Here is a 20,547-nt window from a genome sequence, read left to right on the forward strand (position 1 = left end):
TAGACTGAGGTTTCTCTTGTGCTGGATTTTCAAGGCCACTAGACTACCAACAGCACTACAGCTTTTCTAAGAAACATGGTAGAGGTAAACATGGAAAAAACTCAAGAAATAATGATGTAACTTTCCTCTTACCTCTGTGGTCTTCTGCCCACTTCCCCCAACCGTCAAAATGTCTGAGGATCGATCATGTGCACTAATATCCAACTACTAATAGTGTATTACATTTTGCTTATAAAGCAACTGTCTTTTACAATTGTGATTAACAAACATAAAAAAGCCCTTTAATAACTGATTGAGAATATAATAAACACTTCCTGTTACACAGACATTGTGAGCAAATTATAAAATAAGAGGATACACAAGCTTCTGAAGCTTAGACCAAACACAATTTTAAAAACTGAACTGCGGGTATAAAGTCTGAAATAAATTAATTTTATTAACAGAAAAAAAAAAGTTGGTTATTCAGCTCTGACTGGGATTATAAAGTACAATCTTTTATCATGAGTATTCTCACCATGCCACAGAGAAAGAGGCAATAAGGGACTGATAAAGGAAGTGTTATCTTCTCTGGCAGTGTTATCTTATAATGCAATATAAACATACGATCTTACAGATCAGAACACTTCTTGGAGAGGTGTAGCTTGTAGCTTGTTTTATAATACCTAAGTATTAGAAATATAGTCATTGTATGAATCATAAAAGGAAAAGGAAGAAGAAATGGCAATTCATGAAAATCCATACCTAGACTACATCCATATCAAGTCTTACCACATTATAGAATTCTTAATTTACTTGCCAATGCTGTTTTAAAATACTACTTCAGTAGTCTTACACTCATATTGGATGAAAATCACACACATCACCTAACCCTGGTGGTTTATGTTAAACCAAATCCTTATCTGCCTCTAGCTCCTGCTGTATTCCAAGTGTCTGAATCCTGGTTGGGATGAAAATGCCCCTGAGGCAGAAATGTTTCTTCATGCTCAACCAGGCAGATTAGACCCAAAGTGCTAAGTACATAATTTCAAGCATGTGTTCTGAAACTGTTTAAAGCCACAGTAAACTATAAAGGGCAATTTCACAGATACTCTTTTTGAAAGTGAATATAAACATTAAACTCGATACTTTGCCTCGAGTCATTTTTTTACATTATAGAGGATTAAACTCTGATACACATTTTGAAACTCTCACTATAAAATTACTATCCTAAATTCATCAAGACTTGAGGGGGTTTCTATTTTCATAAAGTAGGTGAAAGGGCAATCTCTGTTCTTTCCTTGTGATTTTACCTATACCAGGCTTCCCTACAATCACACGTCAAAGTCCTTCAGCTCCCCCCAGCTGGCACCTATCTTCATTTTCACTTTCAGTTTCACAGACAGTTTTATGGCACTTTCCATTTCATTCTTGACAATCTGAGCTACCTACAAAAAAATAAAAAAGAGGTTAACAAAGAAAACAAAACTAAAAAAAGAAAAAAAAAAACAAAAAAAAAAAAGAAGGAAGAAAAAGAAAAAGAGGTTAACAAACTCTGTGCAAAGAATCTTTGCCAGCCCACACACTGAGGTGATAAGGCAGACAGGAGCTCTTCACTCTAAGCCAGAAAAAAGCCAGCATCCCACACTAGTCTGCACAGAGGAACTGGAGCTCTGCCAGGTTTACTAGAATGCTCAGAGATTTGAAAACCTCAGGGAAAGACTCCAAATTCTCATCTAACTTCTCACAGACAAAAATATTCCTACATCAGGAATTTTTTAAAATGGGTTTAAAGCTGAGCACTCTGAGCTCTTTCTCTACCCATAAGATTTCTACTTTTCTATAGCCATCCTGGGGCTAGAGAATGGTTTCAGAAATCTCATGTATCTTAGCCTGACCTAGTATCTTAGCTCTCTATAGAATGCACACAAACACTGCAAAAATACCTGAACAACGTCTTCTTCTGCCACTTCATATAAGAGTTCATCATGGAGCTGAAGGATAAAGAAGCCTCCTCTGATGGGGCAGAACATCCCTTGCAGTCTTTTCTTTGGCAACAATCCTAATCCATGAAAAAAGCAGCAAAACTGATCAGTAAGTAGGTCACTGGGCTTTGGGAAAGTTTTTTTAAAAGAGAGATTTAAGAAATCTTGAGAAATTATAATTAAGAGAGTAAAACACATAAAATTTGGAACTATCAAGAAAAGAACTACTTGCTGGTTGCCACCTAGCCCGCCTATCAGGTAAATTCAAATCTCCACAGACTTCCTCCTAGAGATGAGAACTCTAACAAAGACGTCAATAAATGGAGTTGACTGACACTCCCTGATGATGTCTTTTTCTGGCCAGAGTGTCATCATGGTAAAACTGGTCCCTAATTGGAGCACACACTCTAGACTAGGAATTCTAAACCCAGGGTCCATTTGTGGACTTCAGAGAACATACAAATTCCTGTAGAGACGATCTATACACTTCGAGCAGGTTCTCAAAATAACTCATGAATACAAAAATGGTTAAAAATCTAGACTTAGTCACTATTTCCTAATTAGTGGGCCAAGTGATTTAGATTATGCCCTTCTGATCACCAAAATAAGCTTCAACATTAATACTTTTGGAATAACACCCTTTCATCATTTGCCCATTTCTCAGAGCAGTCCTTCCTTCCTGCCATCCAAATTTGCTTACTCTTCAGGACAGCACAGAAACCATCTCCTTCAGTATTTGGTACTTCCTTCAGAGAACTCTTTAATTCCCACTACCTGCAGCCCAAATTTTCTCAGAGGTGGCTCTCACAGGGTAAGACAGCAAAAGCAGATGATGCATGGCAAGTTGCTTCCATACCAGGGCTGCCAAGGCTGTGCATATGTTTGCCAGTTTTGCTTAAATCTGATCTGCCCCATTGGACTCCACTTTTCTTGCATCGTTGGCTGTCTGGATGGGTTAGTTTTTCTGCATTCTGATCACTCTACCTTTGTCCTTTTTGATTTCCCTTGGTTACTTCGGCTTCTGACACAGAATGCCACGATCCTCCTGTTCCCTGTATGGTCAGCTTCCCCAGGCTTAGCTTCCTTTGATCTCCCTGACCTACTACTGCCTTTAACTCAGCATTACACAATGAAGTCATCCTTAATGACATTTCCATACTGTTTTCCACTCGTTCTAAAGCTTGATACTATCTATACCTTCATTTGGACACTGCATCATTCTGCTGTGAAAAGTCATGTAACTATTTCACAGTCACATACCCTATCTTCCATTCCTTAGCAGATTTAAAATTCAAATATAGGTTGATAACTTTCCTCCTAAATTCTCCAAAGCACACAGTACAATGTTATTGCCCCAAATAAGTTTTGACCATATATCCTCTTTCTACAAATACAAAAGTGTGAATGTGTACATGTGTTCAAGGAAGGTCATGAACAGGAAACATGTTCCTTTTTTTGAATATCAATTGACCATAAATTTATAGTTTATTTCTAGATGGTTTCACTACTTTGTTTTATATACACACATACATATATATAAATATACACACATATACATACATACATACACATATTTTTTTTAAGATTTCTATGTAGAGACTTACAGTGCTAAAACCAGGATAATTGGTCACCCTTACTGTACACTTGAGAGAAGAAGTCTAAAAAAGGAAAATAACCTCTGAGTGTTACGAGGAGAATAATTTGACTTTGCAGATGCTTTGAAATGGTCTCAGGGATCATCTTCGGTCCACAGACCACACCTTAAATTAAAAAAGTATTTCCAGGGAACTCCAAGGAGTATTTTCCTTTTATGATCTCCTTCTCTCATAAGTGTACAGTAAGGTAAGGTGACCAATTATCCTGGTTTCAGCACTGGAAGTCCCACACCATGGGAAACCATCGGTCTCCCACAAACCGGGACATTTATCATCCTAGACTCTACAGAGGGTTTTCCATTCCAGAGGTTACAGAACAGGAAATATTGCTACAAATTGAATGCAAAAATATATAACAGAATCTGTCTTCTCTTAAGCCAGACACTAAAGAGATTTTCAGAAAAGTAAAATAGAGCCACTCATTACCAATTTTTTTTGTTCTGAAAAAAATGAATGTCATTATTTTCATAAAAACTATGTTACTTATGTTAACACATGGTGGGTTTATTATTATCTGTAAATGTTAATAAATATTTTTAAATTATCAGTTTTAATTTCTAATATGGTATATATTGGTAGATATAATGAATGTAAACAAAAACTTTTTGAGATTCTTAATAATTCTAAGAGTGTAAAGACATCAAGAGACCAAAATGTTTGAGAACTGTTGAGAAATTAATGTAAGTTATCTTCCCTTTTCTTTTCTGATGTAACTAGTCTCACCATGTTATAACAGGAGCCACATTTATGAACAAACCTGTTCTTTCACTTTGGAGCAAACCCTCTCGATGACCATGGGATTTGAAGGTTGAGTGGAAGGTCTCTAACTGCTTCTGAATATTAACTGTGGCTATTTTGACAATATCAGCCGCCGAACCTTGGACTCTTGTGTTGATAGCCTGACGCTCAGCCTATGAAAAACAACAATTAACAGGTACTCCATCAGATATACCAACATACTTTCATAACTGCTTTTAGTGTCCACAGATTAGTGCTCACATGTGCAACGAGACTGGAAATCTGGAACAGATGTAACCTAGGACATCAACTATAAGCTTCATCCTAAGATTAATAACTAGAATGATCCAGGGCCCTAGATTCTGGGCTGTCATTCACATGAGGACAGACTAAACAGAAGAAGGTCAGACTGCTTCAGTTTAGGCTTCAACACTCAGGAAGTAAAAACTACATTACACTTAAAATCTATAAGTTCAAAATTATTTTTTAAAATATTTTATCAATGTTCTAAACTTCAGCTTAAAGACTCTATTCCTCAAAATACAATTCCTCTTAATCCTAAATAGATATAATTGGAATACCACTCTTTGTGATGAGAATTGGAATGTTTCAAGTACATCCCCCACATCAGTGGCCTCTTAGTCCTACATAGAGTTTGGCCACAGCAAGCCTGCAGCCCTCTGGTATGAATCAGAGCTTTTTATGGGCTGCTGGGGCTAGTCATTAGCTGCTGGTGAAAATGCAGATCCTAAATCCCAAGGGATTAAGTTAGAACTTCCCTGAAACTACTGCTGCCATGAGCTTCTTGGCAGGCAACCACAGTTGCTAAAAGTGATCATCCTGGGGCTACAAGAACTGGGATCTAGGTCAATATTCAAGATGTTGCTGCTGCTGCTAAGTTGCTTCAGTCGTGTCCGACTCTGTGCGACCCCAGAGACAGCAGCCCACCAGGCTCCCCCGTCCCTGGGATTCTCCAGGCAAGAACACTGGAGTGGGTTGCCATTTCCTTCTCCAATGCATGAAAGTGAAAAGTGAAAGGGAAGTCGCTCAGTCGTGTCCGACTCTTCGTGGACCCCATGGACTACAGCCTACCAGGCTCCTCTGTCCATGGGATTTTCCAGGCAAGAGTACTGGAGTGGGGTGCCATTGCCTTCTCCGATTCAAGGTGTAATTGGTCTATGATTACCACTCCTGCTGTCCCAAAGGGCTCAGAAGATGGGAAGGGTCTACTTACTGGAGGGATCTATGTAACTTGAGAGGCGTTCTCTAGTTCCCTGTCACCTGGGCTACATCCAACTCCGAGTATATTAAATACTGGTTAAAGAGATAGACTTAAAAAAAATTAATAACTTGTTTTGTCAAATGCTGATGAATCCATCCTAAACACACTCAGCTGTCACTATTTTAAGAGTGACTGAATTTCAAAGTTCTACTGATTACTTCCTTTCTTAAAACCATATGCCTCTGTGTACTGGATTGTTATTATTGTGATAATTTGCTACCTTTCTCTGTAAAGTCCTGAGCCTCCATCCACTGCCATGTGATTCAAAGTGTTTTTCACTCTCATGGAGTTAACTGGTTTTGGCCAATAAAATGTTAGCAAAACTTACATAAAGCACATGTAAGGAGTTTTGGAAGCTATCTAACACCATCAGAAAAAAAGGGTTTATTCCAGATAGGGACTTTTCTTCGTTTTGAATTTTAGAATGAAGAAAATGCAGAACACAGCCACAGTTAACCCAGAACCAAACTGTAACATGAATTAAAAATAAAGCTTCTTATTATAAGTCACTGAAATTCAGGGCTTGTTTGTTCTGTGACATAAGCAAATAAAACCAAAATATATACCTCATTCTCATGATACTGTATTTCCCTGAGACTATTCCAAAATAAGAAAACTTGGCAGTCTCAGCTTTGTGTCCCACAGTCTCAGTCCCTTCTCATCACTAGTGCATTTTCACATACATTAAAAATACACAGCTTTCTGGTAATGGGAGATTATGTCATTAGGACCAACCCTCCCACTGATGATAATCAGAAAAGCTGGTCAGAAAATGCCTCTTTGAAAGAATCAGACAGGAAAAAGGAAGTGAAGAATTACAGAACCTAAGAAACTAGGAGAGACATGAAACCAAGGAGGTGACCCTAGCTATGGAGGTCACCCTTTTTCCTGGGGAAATCAACAGATTCCCGAAGAGGCAGCTGAGAGGATAAAAAGCTGAGCAGAGCTTGATGGTCTTGAGGAGTGATAACAAACATTTGGGTTCACAGCCCAACAAGTAGAAGCCTGGTAAGGAGACAATACAATTGTTTTTATAGAAAACTAAGAAAAACAAAAGTCAATAGGAACAGACTACAGGAACACAAGTATGAGATGTATTAGCTACATGCTATTATCAGACTTATTAGACTATAAAATGATCATGCGATCATGAAAATAAAAGACAAAACTGAATATTTCAGCACAGAATCAAATACACATAAGAGCAAAATAAAAACTCTACCACCAAAAATATTAAAATAACATAACTTAAAGCACTTAAACAGTGCTTTCTCTGTAGTTTGGTGTATGTGTGCAGTGGGGAGATAGTACTGACTTGGAAAGAGCATAAAAAGGCCTTCTGGGGTGCTGGAAAAGTTCTAGATCATTCTGATCTTAAAAGCTCAACAGTTGCAAATTAGGCAGCTTAAAGATAAGCTAGAAGAAAATATCCATAATTAATCATGATGAAATATAAACACGGAAAATACCAACCAGAGGATATGAAAAGGAGGAATTAAAGACAAGTTTTAAAATTTTGTATTAAAAGTTCCAAAAAGAGAGAAGAGATTTCAATGAAACAATGATTGAAGAAGAAATGGCTAAGAATTTTCCAAAATCAACAAAAGATCTCAAGGTACAGATTCAAAAAGACCTAATGCATACCAAAAAGGATCAATTAACACACATCCACACACAAAGGTACATGAGGTGAGAAAAAAAAAACATAAACTTAAGTACATCACAGAATACCTGCTGGAAACCACAAGGAAAGAAAAATACTGTATTGAAAGCAACCTAGGGAAAAAAAGGCAGATTACATTACATACATAAAGAAGAAACAGACCGGGGTGGGCCAGTTACAGCCTACAGGTCAATCTGGCCTATCACTTGTTTCTGTAAATGAAGTTTTCCTGGAAGACCGTGTCTATGACTGCATCTGCACTAGTCAAGTAGAGCTGAGCAGCTGTGATGGAGACTCTATGACCTACAAGTACATATATAAGAGAGCTAACTTTTTCTGACATAGCACTATTAAAAACCTAAAGGGGAGTTCTACTTACTGGTAAAACGTTTAAAATTTCCCTCTGAGATCTGAAAAGTGGCAAAGATGTTCACTATCACTAATTCTATTCAACACTGTACTACCTAGTAAGTCAAGCAAAAGTTAAAAAAAGAATAAGACTTGGAAAGGTGGTTAAAAAACTATTTTGGGGAGGGGCAGATAATAACTGTGCAGACAGAATACCTGAAAGTATCTACAGATAACATTTTGGAATTAACAAGTAATATTTGCAAGGTTTCTAGACAAAAAAACAATAAAGACAATTATCTTTCTATACTAGCAGCAAAGGGTTAAAAAATGTAAAAAGGGAAGGAAAAGAATTTTTAAAGATACTATTCACAAGAGTATTAAATTTTGCAAATATCTAGCTATAAACTTAATAAAAAACCTTGTAAGATTTCTTCCCCAAAACTATATATCACTCTGAGAGAATTTTAAAAGATCTAAGTAAATGGGCATATATAACATGTTTATCAACTGGAAAACTCAAATTTATAAATACATCTCTTAATCCCATCTTGATCTATGAACTCAAAGCAACTGCAATTAAAAAATCCCAACAGGGTTTTGTGTTTGTATGGAAATTCACAAGCTGCTTCTACAATTTATATGAAAATGCAGAAAATCTAAGAATAGGCAAATATTCTTGGGGGGGCAGGCGGGGGGGAAAAAGGCAAGTTGGGAAAACCTACTTGACCATATATCAAAACATCTTATAAAGTAGCTGTATAACTAAGGCAGTATGGAGGCTTAATTGCTCAGTCGTGTCCAACTCTCTGTGACCCCACGGACTGAAGCCTGTCAGGCTCCTCTGTCCACGGGATTCTCCACACAAAAAGAGTGGAATGGGTTGCCATTTCCTACTCTAGGAGATCTTCCCAACCCAGGGACTGAATCCACTTTTCTTGCATCTCCTGCATTGGCTGGCAGATTCTTTACCTCTGTGCCACCTGAGAAGACAATATGGCACTGCTTAGAGGATGAGTAAATACAAAATACCAAAACAATGTGTCCAGAAACCGACATATCCATATTTGTAGATTTAATTTTTGGCAAAGGTGACTTTGCAGAGCAGGGGTGAGGTGAGTGAGGTGGGTGAGGTGGGGAAGGAAACAGTCTTTTCAATAACAGCTTGTACAACTGTATATCCATAGGGGTAGGGAGAAATCTTGACCCTCAATTTCACTAAATGTATAACAATCAATTCCTAGTTGATTGTAGATATAAATTTAAAAGTCAGAACCAAAAACTTCTACAGAATTGACATTGGGGTAGAGAAACCTTTCTTAAACAGATCATAGAAAGCACTACAATAATACAAAAGACTGATAAATCCATGTAAGCAAAAGACTCATATTTGGAATATAAATGTAAAAGTGAAAGTGAAAGCGAAGTCACTCAGTCATGTCTGAGTCTTTGCGACCCTATGGACTGTTGCCTACCAGGCTCATCCGTCCATGGGATTTTCCAGGCAAGAATACTGGAGTGGGTTGTCATTTCCTTCTCCAGGGGATCTTCCCAACCCAGAGATCAAACAAGGGTCTCCCACATTGTAGGCAGACGCTTTATTACCCTCTGAGCCACCAGGGAGTAGTAAAGTCACTCAATTGTGTCTGACTCTGCAACCTCGTGGACTGTAGCCCACCAGGCTCCTCTGTCCATGGGATTTTCCAGGCAAGAATACTGGAGTGGGTTGCCATTTCCTTCTCCAGGGGGTCTTCCTGACCCAGGGATCAAACCCAGGTCTCCCGCATTGCAGGCAGATGCTTTAACCTCTGAGCCACCAGGGAAGTCCCTTATAAATGTAAGGACTCTCATAAATCTATTAAAGGACAGCCAACTCAAAAACAAAAAGACTTGCACAGATACTTCACAAAAAGTTATCCAAGTGGCCAATAAACATATAAAAAATGAAGTTCAACATCACTAGTCATCAGGGAAAAAGCAAATTAAAAGCACAATGAGGTACCAAGATTCAGATACCAGAATGGCTAAAATCAAAAAGACCAACGATTTCAAGTAATAGCCCGCCTTTAAAAACGTTCCAATAGCTGATTTCATGTGACCAGCAGAAAATTATCTATGCCCAAGTGACAACTCAAATTCTCCACTTCTATCAGATTGGCTTTTAGCCAACCCTTACCCAAACTTTTATTCATTTGTGATTATCTTTTTTTTCTCATGCCCAGCAATCTAACCTTTAGTCTTCAGCTATCTGTTCAAGTCCTACCTCCTCCAGGAGCCTAGATCATTGACTATACGTATATGTGTTTGCTTTATCTCTTCCAATATATTTTAAGACTTACTTTCCCTAGTGCATCAACTACAGTGAGTATAGTTGTAAATATGGTAAAAGTCTGGGAAATACCTGAGGTCTAGTATGTGGCTATATGGGAAGCGAGAGAGTGAAGAAGTAACAAAAACCCAACTATTCCTCCATAGTTCCTAAGAGCATTACTGCTCTGAGAGGATGTAGCTCAAGACAGAAGTTTAGCAATTTGGGGATTGGATATTTTCATTACATACAATGTGTAGTGGGCAATGACACATCAAAGTATGGGCTAAGGGCAAAATACAACCAGTTAAAATAGGAAGCTCTGGACTATAACAGAAACTTAAATCTAAAATACATGGAATACTTTTATGGATCCCAATGATTTCACAAAGAGATTTTGGTCATAATTAGAGTAAATATCATCACTAAATCTTTTAAATGATATTAAAAATAGCATTTTTAAATATTTTGGATATCCTAGTAACCTCTGATGAGCCAGTATTTTTAAAATAAAATAAACAAAAGGATTGAACAAAAAATTCCACAATTCAATGACTGGTTAATCTCTGAAGACACTGGCAATCTGGTGTGATATTACAAATTAGTATATAATATCTGAAACAAAGAACAATTAGCAAATGTAAGAATTAAGTGTATATATAACTTATTACCAAAGCTAGTAAATAACTGCCTTACTAAAACAGAACACCTTAAATTGGAATATTATTAAGTGAACCCATATTTACATTAGTCTCCTAAAGACAATGGTCAGCAAATACAGGCATATACCGTCACTTCAGAAGTCCTTAATGAAACAGAATATCCAATTCATATGCTAGTCTCTAAAAGAGACATTAGCAGGATTCAGTCTTTGCTGCAAAAGTATATGTCATTAAAATATTAAGTTAAAAATCCAGAGAAATTTCAACATACATGAGCTTTATGATAAGGGTTGTTGTCTTTGATTCCTGGTAAATATCTACGCCTTCCCAAAATGGTCTGAACAAATCCATCTCTTTTACAGTTCTTCACAGTCTCTCTCATGAAATGACTAATCCCTACAAAGAAAATAAAGAAATAATTACAATCAACGTCCATCCTTTATCTCACTCACTAGTTTCAATACAGTGAAACAAACCAAAATTTGACAATGATTAACACTAACATCACAGCATCAAAATTTTGCATGTAAACCTTCATTCACTTTCTCTTCCAGTTCTACTGAGAATTAACTGACATACACCATTGTGTAGCATGACAGCTTGCTTTACATGTATTTGAAAAAGTGCTTGCTTAGACGGCATGTATACATATACTGTGAAATGATTACCACAATAGGTTTAATTAACACTCATCATCTCATATAGCCATTAAACTTAGACGCTAAAAGGACTTTAGAAATGACATTAATCTCTTTGTTTTTTAACCACCACCACCAACAAAAAATACAAAACTAAACTCTAGAATGACAGGGCAGGTACTAAAACCTAGGCAGTTTTATTATAGGACCTTAAGACTATTCCATGCTACTTTTCACAGGGTTCTGTTCTTTGATCACATTAATCCTCTTTCACTCTGATTTTACAATTTCCAGGCTTGGGTTTCCCTGGTGCCGAAGAGAATAAAGAATCTGAGTGCAATGCAGGAAACCCAAGTTCAATTCCTGGGATGGGAAGAGCCCTTGGAGAAGGGAATGGCTACCCACTCCAGTATTCTTGCCTGGACAATTCCATGGACAAAGGAGCCTGGCAGGCTACAGTCCATGGGGTTGCAAAGAGTTGAACACGACCGAGCAACTTACACTTTCACTTTTCAGACTTAATACATTCCAACAGCTCCTTGTTACCATCTATGATTCAAATAGGACCTAACTGAAACTAATGCATAAGTTATAACATTTCATTAGAAACATATACAATTTCTTAAAATTAAAAGACTATTCCCTATGCCAGAATTCATCCTTTTCCATTTTTAGGTCTTCAAATTCTTTGCTCCAGGTAGGCCAATCTCCTCATTGCTCACTGAGCTAGAAAAGTTCTTCTCTTCTGAAATATTCTATTTCTATACTCTTTAAAACACATTCAGGTATAGAGAATGCCAATCTATCTAAATTCTCATGTGCTCTTTCTGCTTTCTCTCAGCTCTGCTCATCCTAAGTAATAAACACTAATACTTCCCAATTAAAACCCCTCTTTTAAAGACTTCTGTTGTGTGGGTGGCACAGATTGTGGCTGACAGGAAGGTGAGAAAACCCAGCAAGTGAGGCTGTTGGTGATATCTGACCACTACCACAGAAATTTCAGAAAGCAATCAGACTCTCATCTTCTTCTCTAGAAGAATTACTGTGATATAGCTGAAAGAGCAAAGAAAAGGATGAGATTTAAAAGACTGCACCTCTACAAATTCTTTTACCTGACTCCTGCAGGAGGCCTTCAAATATTCAGACTGCAAGAACTACTTTAAAAAGCAATCAATGCTGAGGTATATACAATAAGCACTTTAATAAATGTATATACCTTTGTAAAAACCACTACAAGATACAAAACATTTTAATCAATTTCACAGCCAGCTCCCCATTATCAGCCTCAAACACTCATGGACCTACTTTAATACACCTTATCTTTTTCATGTTCTTGAATTTCATAAAAATTGAATTTCACTGTATGTTCTCTCACTTATGTCTGCCTTCTCTTGCTAAGTAGCATTCCACTACAGAGACATGCCAAAATTTGTTTACCCATAATCCTGCTGACAGATAATTTGCTCCTGTTAAAATGGAGATAGTAGGCCCAAAATGAAGTCACTTAGGCCAAACCCTGTGTCAGCAGACCAAGACTTAATACCTAACCTGACTGCAGTCTCAACACCCCCAGGAGTAAAATCTTTAACCATTCAGTCTGAATTACACGGTCAGCTTTAGTGAAGTTATCTGTCCAATAGGCCCTTAGGAGGGTGACCTTGCCTGAAACAATACTACATTCTTTGCTAATAATTTCCTTCAACTGCCTACCCCATTTCTACCTTTAAAAAACTTTTTTACAGCTCAGTGGAGTTCCTTTCTATTGCTAGATTGGATGTTGCTCAATTCATGAATCATGGAATAAAACCAATTTGATCTTTAAATTTACTCAGTTGATAGAAATGGAGTAATAGATACAGAGAACAAACAGGTTGTTGTCGGAGGGGGGAGAATGGGGAGGAGAGAAACAGGTGTAGGAGATTAAGAGACACAAACTTTCAGTTACAAGACACGTGTTACAAGTATGAAATGTTACTGAATTAAATAATTCAATAATTAAATAGTTATTGAATACGGTCAATAACTATTTAATATCTTTGCATGGTGATAGATGGGCAACTAGAATTATTATGGTGACCATTCAATATGTGTAGAACTATCAGATCACTGCCTTATACCAGGAACTAACATAGTTTGTAGGTCAATTATATTTCAAAAACAAACTCATAGAAAAAGAGATTTAGACTTGTGGCTATAAGAGGTGGGAAGCAGGAGAAGGAACAGGTGAAGGTGGTCAAGAGATGCAAACTTCCAGTTATAAATAAATACTAGGAATGAAATGTACAACACAATAAAGCTAATTAATACTGCAAAATGTTATATATGAAAACTGTTAAGAGAGCAAATACTGAGATTGTCACCACAAGGAAAAAATCTTTTCTTCTATTTCTTTAATGTCATATCAATATGAAAAGACAGTTGCTCACTAAATCTAGTGGTAATCATTTCAGGATGTATTTAAATCAAATGATTATGCTGTATACCTTAAATTTATAAAGTGCTGTGTGTCAATTACAGCTCAATAAAACTGAGGAGATTTTAATTTATTCACTTGGATTTTTGTTGTTTAACATTTCCAGTCTTTGGCTGTTATAAATAAAACTGCTATAACACTCACATACAAGTCTTTCCTAGGACATATGTTTTCATTTTTCTTGGGAAAATATCCAATAGTAGAACTGCAGAATCATACAGTTAAAGGTATGTTTAACTTCAAATGAAAGAGCCTGTTTTCCAAAGTGGTTGCACCATTTTACAATCAGTCAGCAATGTAAAAGAGACACAATTTAAAAAAATGTTAGCATTCTAATGTTTCTGTAATGGTATCTCTTTGTGGTTTTAATTTGCTTTTCCCTGAGGACTAATGATGATAACACTTGATGTAGTTATTCAAATATTTTCTTTTGTGAAGTATACATTCAAATCTTTCAAACTTTATTTTATGCATTATTTACCTTCTTAGTTGAGTTGTCAGATTTCTTTATATATTCTGGACACAAGTCCTTTGTTAGATAATAGGAACTGTAAATATTTCCTCTCAGTCCATCACCTGCCTTGTATTTTCTTAATGGTATCTTTTATCAGTATTTATTTTTTATCATTAATTCAGTATTATCATTACCTAAGAAACTGGTATCTACCTCAATGTCCACAAAGCTCCTCTCCCTTTTCTTCTGGAAGATTGATAGTTCTAGTTTTTACTTTCATGTTAATGTTTCATATCAAATTAGTTTTTGAATATAGCATGAGATAAAAGTAGAAGTTCATCTTTTTTTCCATACTGGTATCCAGCTGTTCTAGCACTTGGTTGACAGACCATCTTTCCTCCATTGAATTACCACAGCAACTCTGCTGAAAATCAATTCACCGTGCACATATAGACATATTTCTGGATACTCTTGTGTTTCATTGTTCCCTAAAACTACCCTTAAGCCTATTCTTGATCATTGTAGTTTTAAATAAATTTTGAAACCAAGGAGAGTAAGTACTCAACACTGTATCTTTCCCTGCCAAAATTATTCTAGTTATTCCAGACCCTCTGAATTTCCATGTAAGTTTAGAATCAGCTAGTCAAATTCGACACAAAGTCTAATGATATTTTGACTGGGAATGCACTGAATCTATACAAAAATTTACAGAGAACTGTCATCATAACAATATGGTGCCTTCTAGTAAAGTAACATAGTGAACCTCACATTTACTTAAGTATTCTTCAATTTCTCTTAAACCCCAAAGGATTGCTTTTGGGTTCTCAATAAAGTCTTGCACATGCTCTATTATTTTATCCTAAGTATTTCATGTTTTTGATGTTACTGTAAATGATTTTATTTTTACTTCATTCACTGTTTATTGATAGTATATAAAAGTAACTGACTTCTTGTGCTAAACTTAGTTATTTGTTATAGTACTTGCTTTTGTAGAATTCACATGATTTTCTATGTATAAGATAATGTCAAATGAATAAGGCTTCTTTTGGGGGATTGGGGACAGAGTTGATTACAAAGGGATGTAAAAGAGCTTTTTGAGATGACAGGGGAATGACTCTGTATCTTAGTTGTAGCATAGTTTATACGACTGTGAGCATCTATCAAAATTCATAGAACTCAAAATTCAGAGGTGAATTTTACTGTATACAAATTACCTCAATATACTGCCAAAAGAAGAGAGAATTTAAAATGATGATATTCAAACTGCTCTATAAAAGCAGTTGTTCTGTCTTAGTTTATGGTATATTTAATCAATGGTTTACTATTTCAGTAGTAGTAGTAGTATTAGTCGCTCAGTTGTGTCCAACTCTTTGCGACCCCATGGACTGTGGCCCGCCATGCTCCTCTGTCCATGGGACTCTCCAGGAAAAAATACTGGAGTGGATTTCCATTCCTTTCTCCCAACCCAGGGCTCAAACCCAGGTCTCCTGCACTGCAGGCAGATTCTTTACCGTCTGAGCTACAGGGAAGATCCTAAAGCATAGGACAATTCCTAGATTTTTAACATTTCTGCAGTGACACAGTAGTATATATATCAACTTCATTTTGCTATTCCATTTCTGTCCCTACTTTTATGAAAAAAGTACATCTTTGTAAATAATGATAAGTAAAGTTACTGATGTTTAATTAATAATGCTTGATGAAAACTTCTGTCAATAGAAAATTCTGTAACACAAGCTTTAAAAAATATAATATGGAAACAGAGTTGAGAAGAATAGTATCTAGAAGATAATTAACACTCAGTACTTCCTTACCCGTGTATCTGGATTTGAAGGAGTCAATGTAGCAAGCAGCATCATTTTCTTTAATACCCATCTGCTCTCCCAAAGACTTAGCTCCCATTCCATAAATGATTCCATAGCAAATCTGAAAGGAACTCATCACACTCAGTACGTAAATTACAGTTCAAAACCACCTAAAACGCAAACCTAAGAAGTTCATTAGGATAGAAATTTGGTAAGTTTTTCATAGTAAGTCAAAGGAAGGGCTAGATTTGCTTTCATGAGTTAGATCCATAGAAGCTGATATCCAGTGAACGCCTCTGCTGCTTTTTAGCAATACATTTTGAGGTGGGGAAGAAGAAAAGAAGGGGCAGAATATGAATGAGTATGAGTGTGTGTGTGTGTTAAAAAAACAGTGTTAGTGATTTAAAAGGGAAGATTTATTTTGGCTATCATTTTTCCAGAAGTCTTCAAGGCAGCTTCCAAATCCTCATAATACTTCATTAACTGCTGCTTATGGAGAAGGGAATGGCAACCCACTTCGGTATTCTTGCCTGGAGAATTTCATGGACAGAGGAGCCTAGTGGGCTACAGTCCATGGAGTCAACTAACACTACTACTACTACTGGCTTCCCTCCAGGCTTTTTCTGACACCAGTACAGTGGGGACAAAGACATGTACTGTTGGAGGGAAGAGCCAATTCTGATTCCATGATGGATCTGTTTATTTGACTTTACCCTTTGTTTTTCATTACTTTTGTTATTATAATCATATATAATAACCCACCAGGGACCTGTCCCTCTGCCTGAAGAGATTAATACAGCCTCTCCCTAAAGGCGTGCCTCAGGGAACCTTGTTGCTCTGCTTGAAGATATTAATACATTCCCTCCTTGAGGCTGGCCATTCCTGGGGATATTTGCAAGATAATGGTCTTTACTTCAACTCCTCCCCTTCTCTGTTCTATAAAAGAACCTGGGATCCAGACTCCCCCCAAGATGGTTATTTTGAGACATTAGTCTGCCATCTTCTAGGTCAACCAGCTTTCTGAATAAAATCATTTTCCTTACCTCAAAAAAAAAAACAAAAAACAAAAAAAAACTTGCTGCTTAAGGAAATGCCTAGAAGTCAGAAAAGAGAAGTGTTATAAACGTTGCTCTCCTCACCTTTGAATGGGACTAAAAAAGCAGAAAGAATCAGTTACAAGGGTTCATAATAAGGAGGATGTCTTTGGAAATAAATATCCTCTTCATCTCACAGCCACCTGAAATCCCACAACTGCAGAATTCATTTGGGTTAAACACAAACACTTGAGAAAATTTTGAGAGTAGTGTAGGAAAATGGTCTAAATAGGTCAAAAAAACAAAATAATTTAATAATAAGTAATGCCTGGGTTCAAATCCTAGTTCCACTGTTTAAAAGAGGCCTTGCACAAGCTACCTCGTATCTCCATTTCTTCAAGTAGAGAATAAGGATAGTGTCAACTACAAACTGGTACTTGCCAAGCGCATGGCCAACAGCTGAACAAGGGTGTTTGCCACCTGCCCCTATGGAAATTAAAGCCTGTGTTGCTGCAGCTGTCAACATCCCTTGAGAGAGTTCAAGGTAGAGTGAGGCATTCTGTGCTCCAGCAAACCTGGTGGGACAGGTCTTTAGATAGTTAGATGTTTTTATGAACAGATTTTAAGAATTGATGCTTTTGAACTGTGGTGTTGGAGAAGACTCTTGAGAGTCCCTTGGACTGCAAAGAGGTCCAACCAGTCCATCCTAAAGGAGATCAGTCCTGGGTGTTCATTGGAAGGACTGATGCTAAAGCTGAAACTCCAATACTTTGGCCACCTCATGAGAAGAGCTGACTCGTTGGAAAAGACCCTGATGCTGGGAGGGATTGGGGGCAGGAGAAGGGGACGACAGAGGATAAGATGGCTTGATGGCATCACCGACCCAATGGACATGAGTTTGAGTGAACTTCAGGAGTTGGTGATGCACAGGGAGACCTGGCGTGCTGCGATTCATGGGTCACAAAGAGTCGGACACAACTGAGTGACTGAACTGAACTGAACTTTATGATCTCAATCCTTGCATCTCCCCATTATCTAGAAAAGCACTAAATCCCTTCATGGTGACATACCCTAGTAACTAGCAGAAAACCTTTTGTAAAATGAGTGCTTAACAGTATTGAACTCCACCTTCACCAAAAACTTACATATTGACATTCCTCCCACTACCTATTTGGAGCAGTCTCTCAGAGCTATCTGAGGTGCTGCCTCCTGTGTGGCAGTCCTCATTTTGCCCCAAATAAAACTTAACTCACAACTCTCCAAGTTGTGCATCTGTTTTTAGTTGACAATAATAATACCTACATCAGGAGATTGTTAGGATTGTGCTAAGGAGCTTCAGTTGTGTCCAACTCTGCAATCCTATAGACTATAGCCCACCAGGTCCCTCTGTCCATGGGATTCTCCAGGCAAAAATACTGGAGTGGGTTGCCATGCCCTCCTCCAGGGTGTTAAGATTAGATGAGTTATTATACACATATGTTTAGGACACCATCTGACACAAAGCAAGTTCTATATAAATATTGGTAAATAAAATTTAAAAAGAAAAATTGCAAAAAAAGGATTATCAAAATTTCAAAATGATTTTTCTTTAAACATCACATTTAGAATGGTTTTATTCCCTCCTGTCTTCTTTTTAGTCTTTTTACACTTTCTAACTCAGATATCGCTTAGCTGATAACCTTGGCAATGCTGAGATCTAGATTAGATGGTTGAGTGCCTGGTGATTCAAGAACAACAACAAAAAAATATGATATAGGATAAATACTATTAAATCATGCAAGAACTTACTAAATAGAGGCAGCTATTTAGCATCAGTGTATGCATGTTTAGATAATGGAGTCAGAATGTCTGAGTTCTGGTATTCTGAACTTATCCTGGCTCTACCACTGATAGCTATGTTAAGCAAACTACTATTAATAGCATAACTCCAGAAAGAATGAAGTGATGGAGCCAAAGCAAAAACAACACCCAGTTGTGGATGTGACTGGTGATGGAAGTAAAGTCCGATGATATAAAGAGCAATACTGCATAGGAATCTGGAATGTCAGGTCCACGAATCAAGGTAAATTGGAAATGATCAAACAGGAGATAGAAAGAGTGAACATCGACATTTTAGGAATCAGTGAACTAAAATGGACTTGAATGGGTGAATTTAACTCAGATGACCATTATATCTACTACTGTGGGCAAGAATCCCTTAGAAGAAATGGACTAGCCATCATGGTCAACAAAAGAGTCCAAAATGCAGTACTTGGATGCAATCTCAAAACGACAGAATGATCTGTTCATTTCCAAGGTAAACCATTCAATATCACAGTAATCCAAGTCTATGCCCCAACCAGTTATGCTGAAGAAGCTGAAGTTGAACAGTTCTATGAAGACCTACAAGACCTTCTAGAACTAACACCTAAAAATATGTCCTTTTCATTATAGGGGACTGGAATGCAAAAGTAGGAAGTCAAGAAATACCTGGAGTAATGGGCAAATTTGGCCTTGGAGTACAGAATGAAGCAGGTCAAAGGCTAATAGAGGTTTGCAAAGAGAACTCACTGGTCATAGCAAACACCCTCTTTCAACAACACAAGACAAGACTCTACACATGGACATCACCAGATGGTCAATACCAAAATCAAATTGATTATATTCTTTGCAGCCAAAAATGGAGAAGCTCAATACAGTCAGCAAAAACAAGACCCGGAGCTGACTACAGCTTAGATCATGAACTTCTTATTGCCAAATTCAGACTGAAACTGAAGAAAGTGGGGAAAACCACCAGAGCTCCCACAGGTCATGTGGTAAGGAAGTATGCTGTTAATTCAGGCTAGGAAATGGTGTGAATGTGGCCTTTCATTTCCCTGTGCCCGAAAGTCAAACAGGAACAGGAACTAATATGGGCTTATGTGAAAGGTCCAAGGGCAGTATGAAATTTCACAAGCAGATCAGCCAACCACCAATGGTCTCAAAATACTAAAAAGCTAATAGTTACTGACTATAATCCACAGTTCAGCAATATATATTTTTCAAAAAACATTCAGAGAGCACCTTTCTATAAAAAGCACCATGGCTCAAAGTGTGTGAATACAGAAAGACAAATATATGTACGCTTACAGGCTAGAGATTTGAAACACACACACACACATACACATACAATATCTACCATCACCACCACCATAATATCACTAATGTATATGGCCTTCCCAATACTAAGTAGCTTCAGACTGTTAGGTAGGTAGAATAGGAAAAGGAGTCCAAAATGGCGGTGGCTAAAAGACAAAGAAGGGAAAATAGAACAAAGGAAGGTCAGAGGACCGGAGTGAGGACCTCAGGTAAAACAAACAACACTCCTGGCTGGCCCAATTTACATAGGACAGGCCCAGGGAGAGAAAAACATATAAAAAGAGGAGCCAAAGCTAGCTCGCTTGCTCTCTCCCGCATGCTGGGGCGCTCTTCTCTTCACGTCTGGATCGACGTGCCCTCATGCCTCGAAGATGGATTTTCCTGCTATCTTCTAAATAAAATAGAGCTG

The 20,547-nt window shown here is 37.4% G+C and overlaps 1 protein-coding gene across 3 annotated transcripts in view; it reads right to left on the reverse strand.

Moving 5' to 3' along the window:
* Nucleotides 1-411: 411 nt before the first annotated feature.
* POLQ (DNA polymerase theta) overlaps nt 412-20,547 on the reverse strand; it is a 103,505-nt gene continuing 83,369 nt past the window's right edge. For all 3 annotated transcript variants that reach the window (XM_006073399.4, XM_025284801.3, XM_044942390.2), the window contains 5 exons: nt 15,997-16,108; nt 10,889-11,013; nt 4,374-4,527; nt 1,923-2,038; nt 412-1,424 (listed from right to left, as the gene is read on the reverse strand). In XM_006073399.4, the coding sequence (XP_006073461.4) occupies nt 1,311-1,424; nt 1,923-2,038; nt 4,374-4,527; nt 10,889-11,013; nt 15,997-16,108 (621 nt within the window). In that variant the 3' untranslated portion in view covers nt 412-1,310. The remainder of the gene's footprint in view (nt 1,425-1,922; nt 2,039-4,373; nt 4,528-10,888; nt 11,014-15,996; nt 16,109-20,547) is intronic.

Source organism: Bubalus bubalis, chromosome 1 (assembly GCF_019923935.1).
Source record: "Bubalus bubalis isolate 160015118507 breed Murrah chromosome 1, NDDB_SH_1, whole genome shotgun sequence".
Classification (NCBI taxonomy): domain Eukaryota; kingdom Metazoa; phylum Chordata; class Mammalia; order Artiodactyla; family Bovidae; genus Bubalus; species Bubalus bubalis.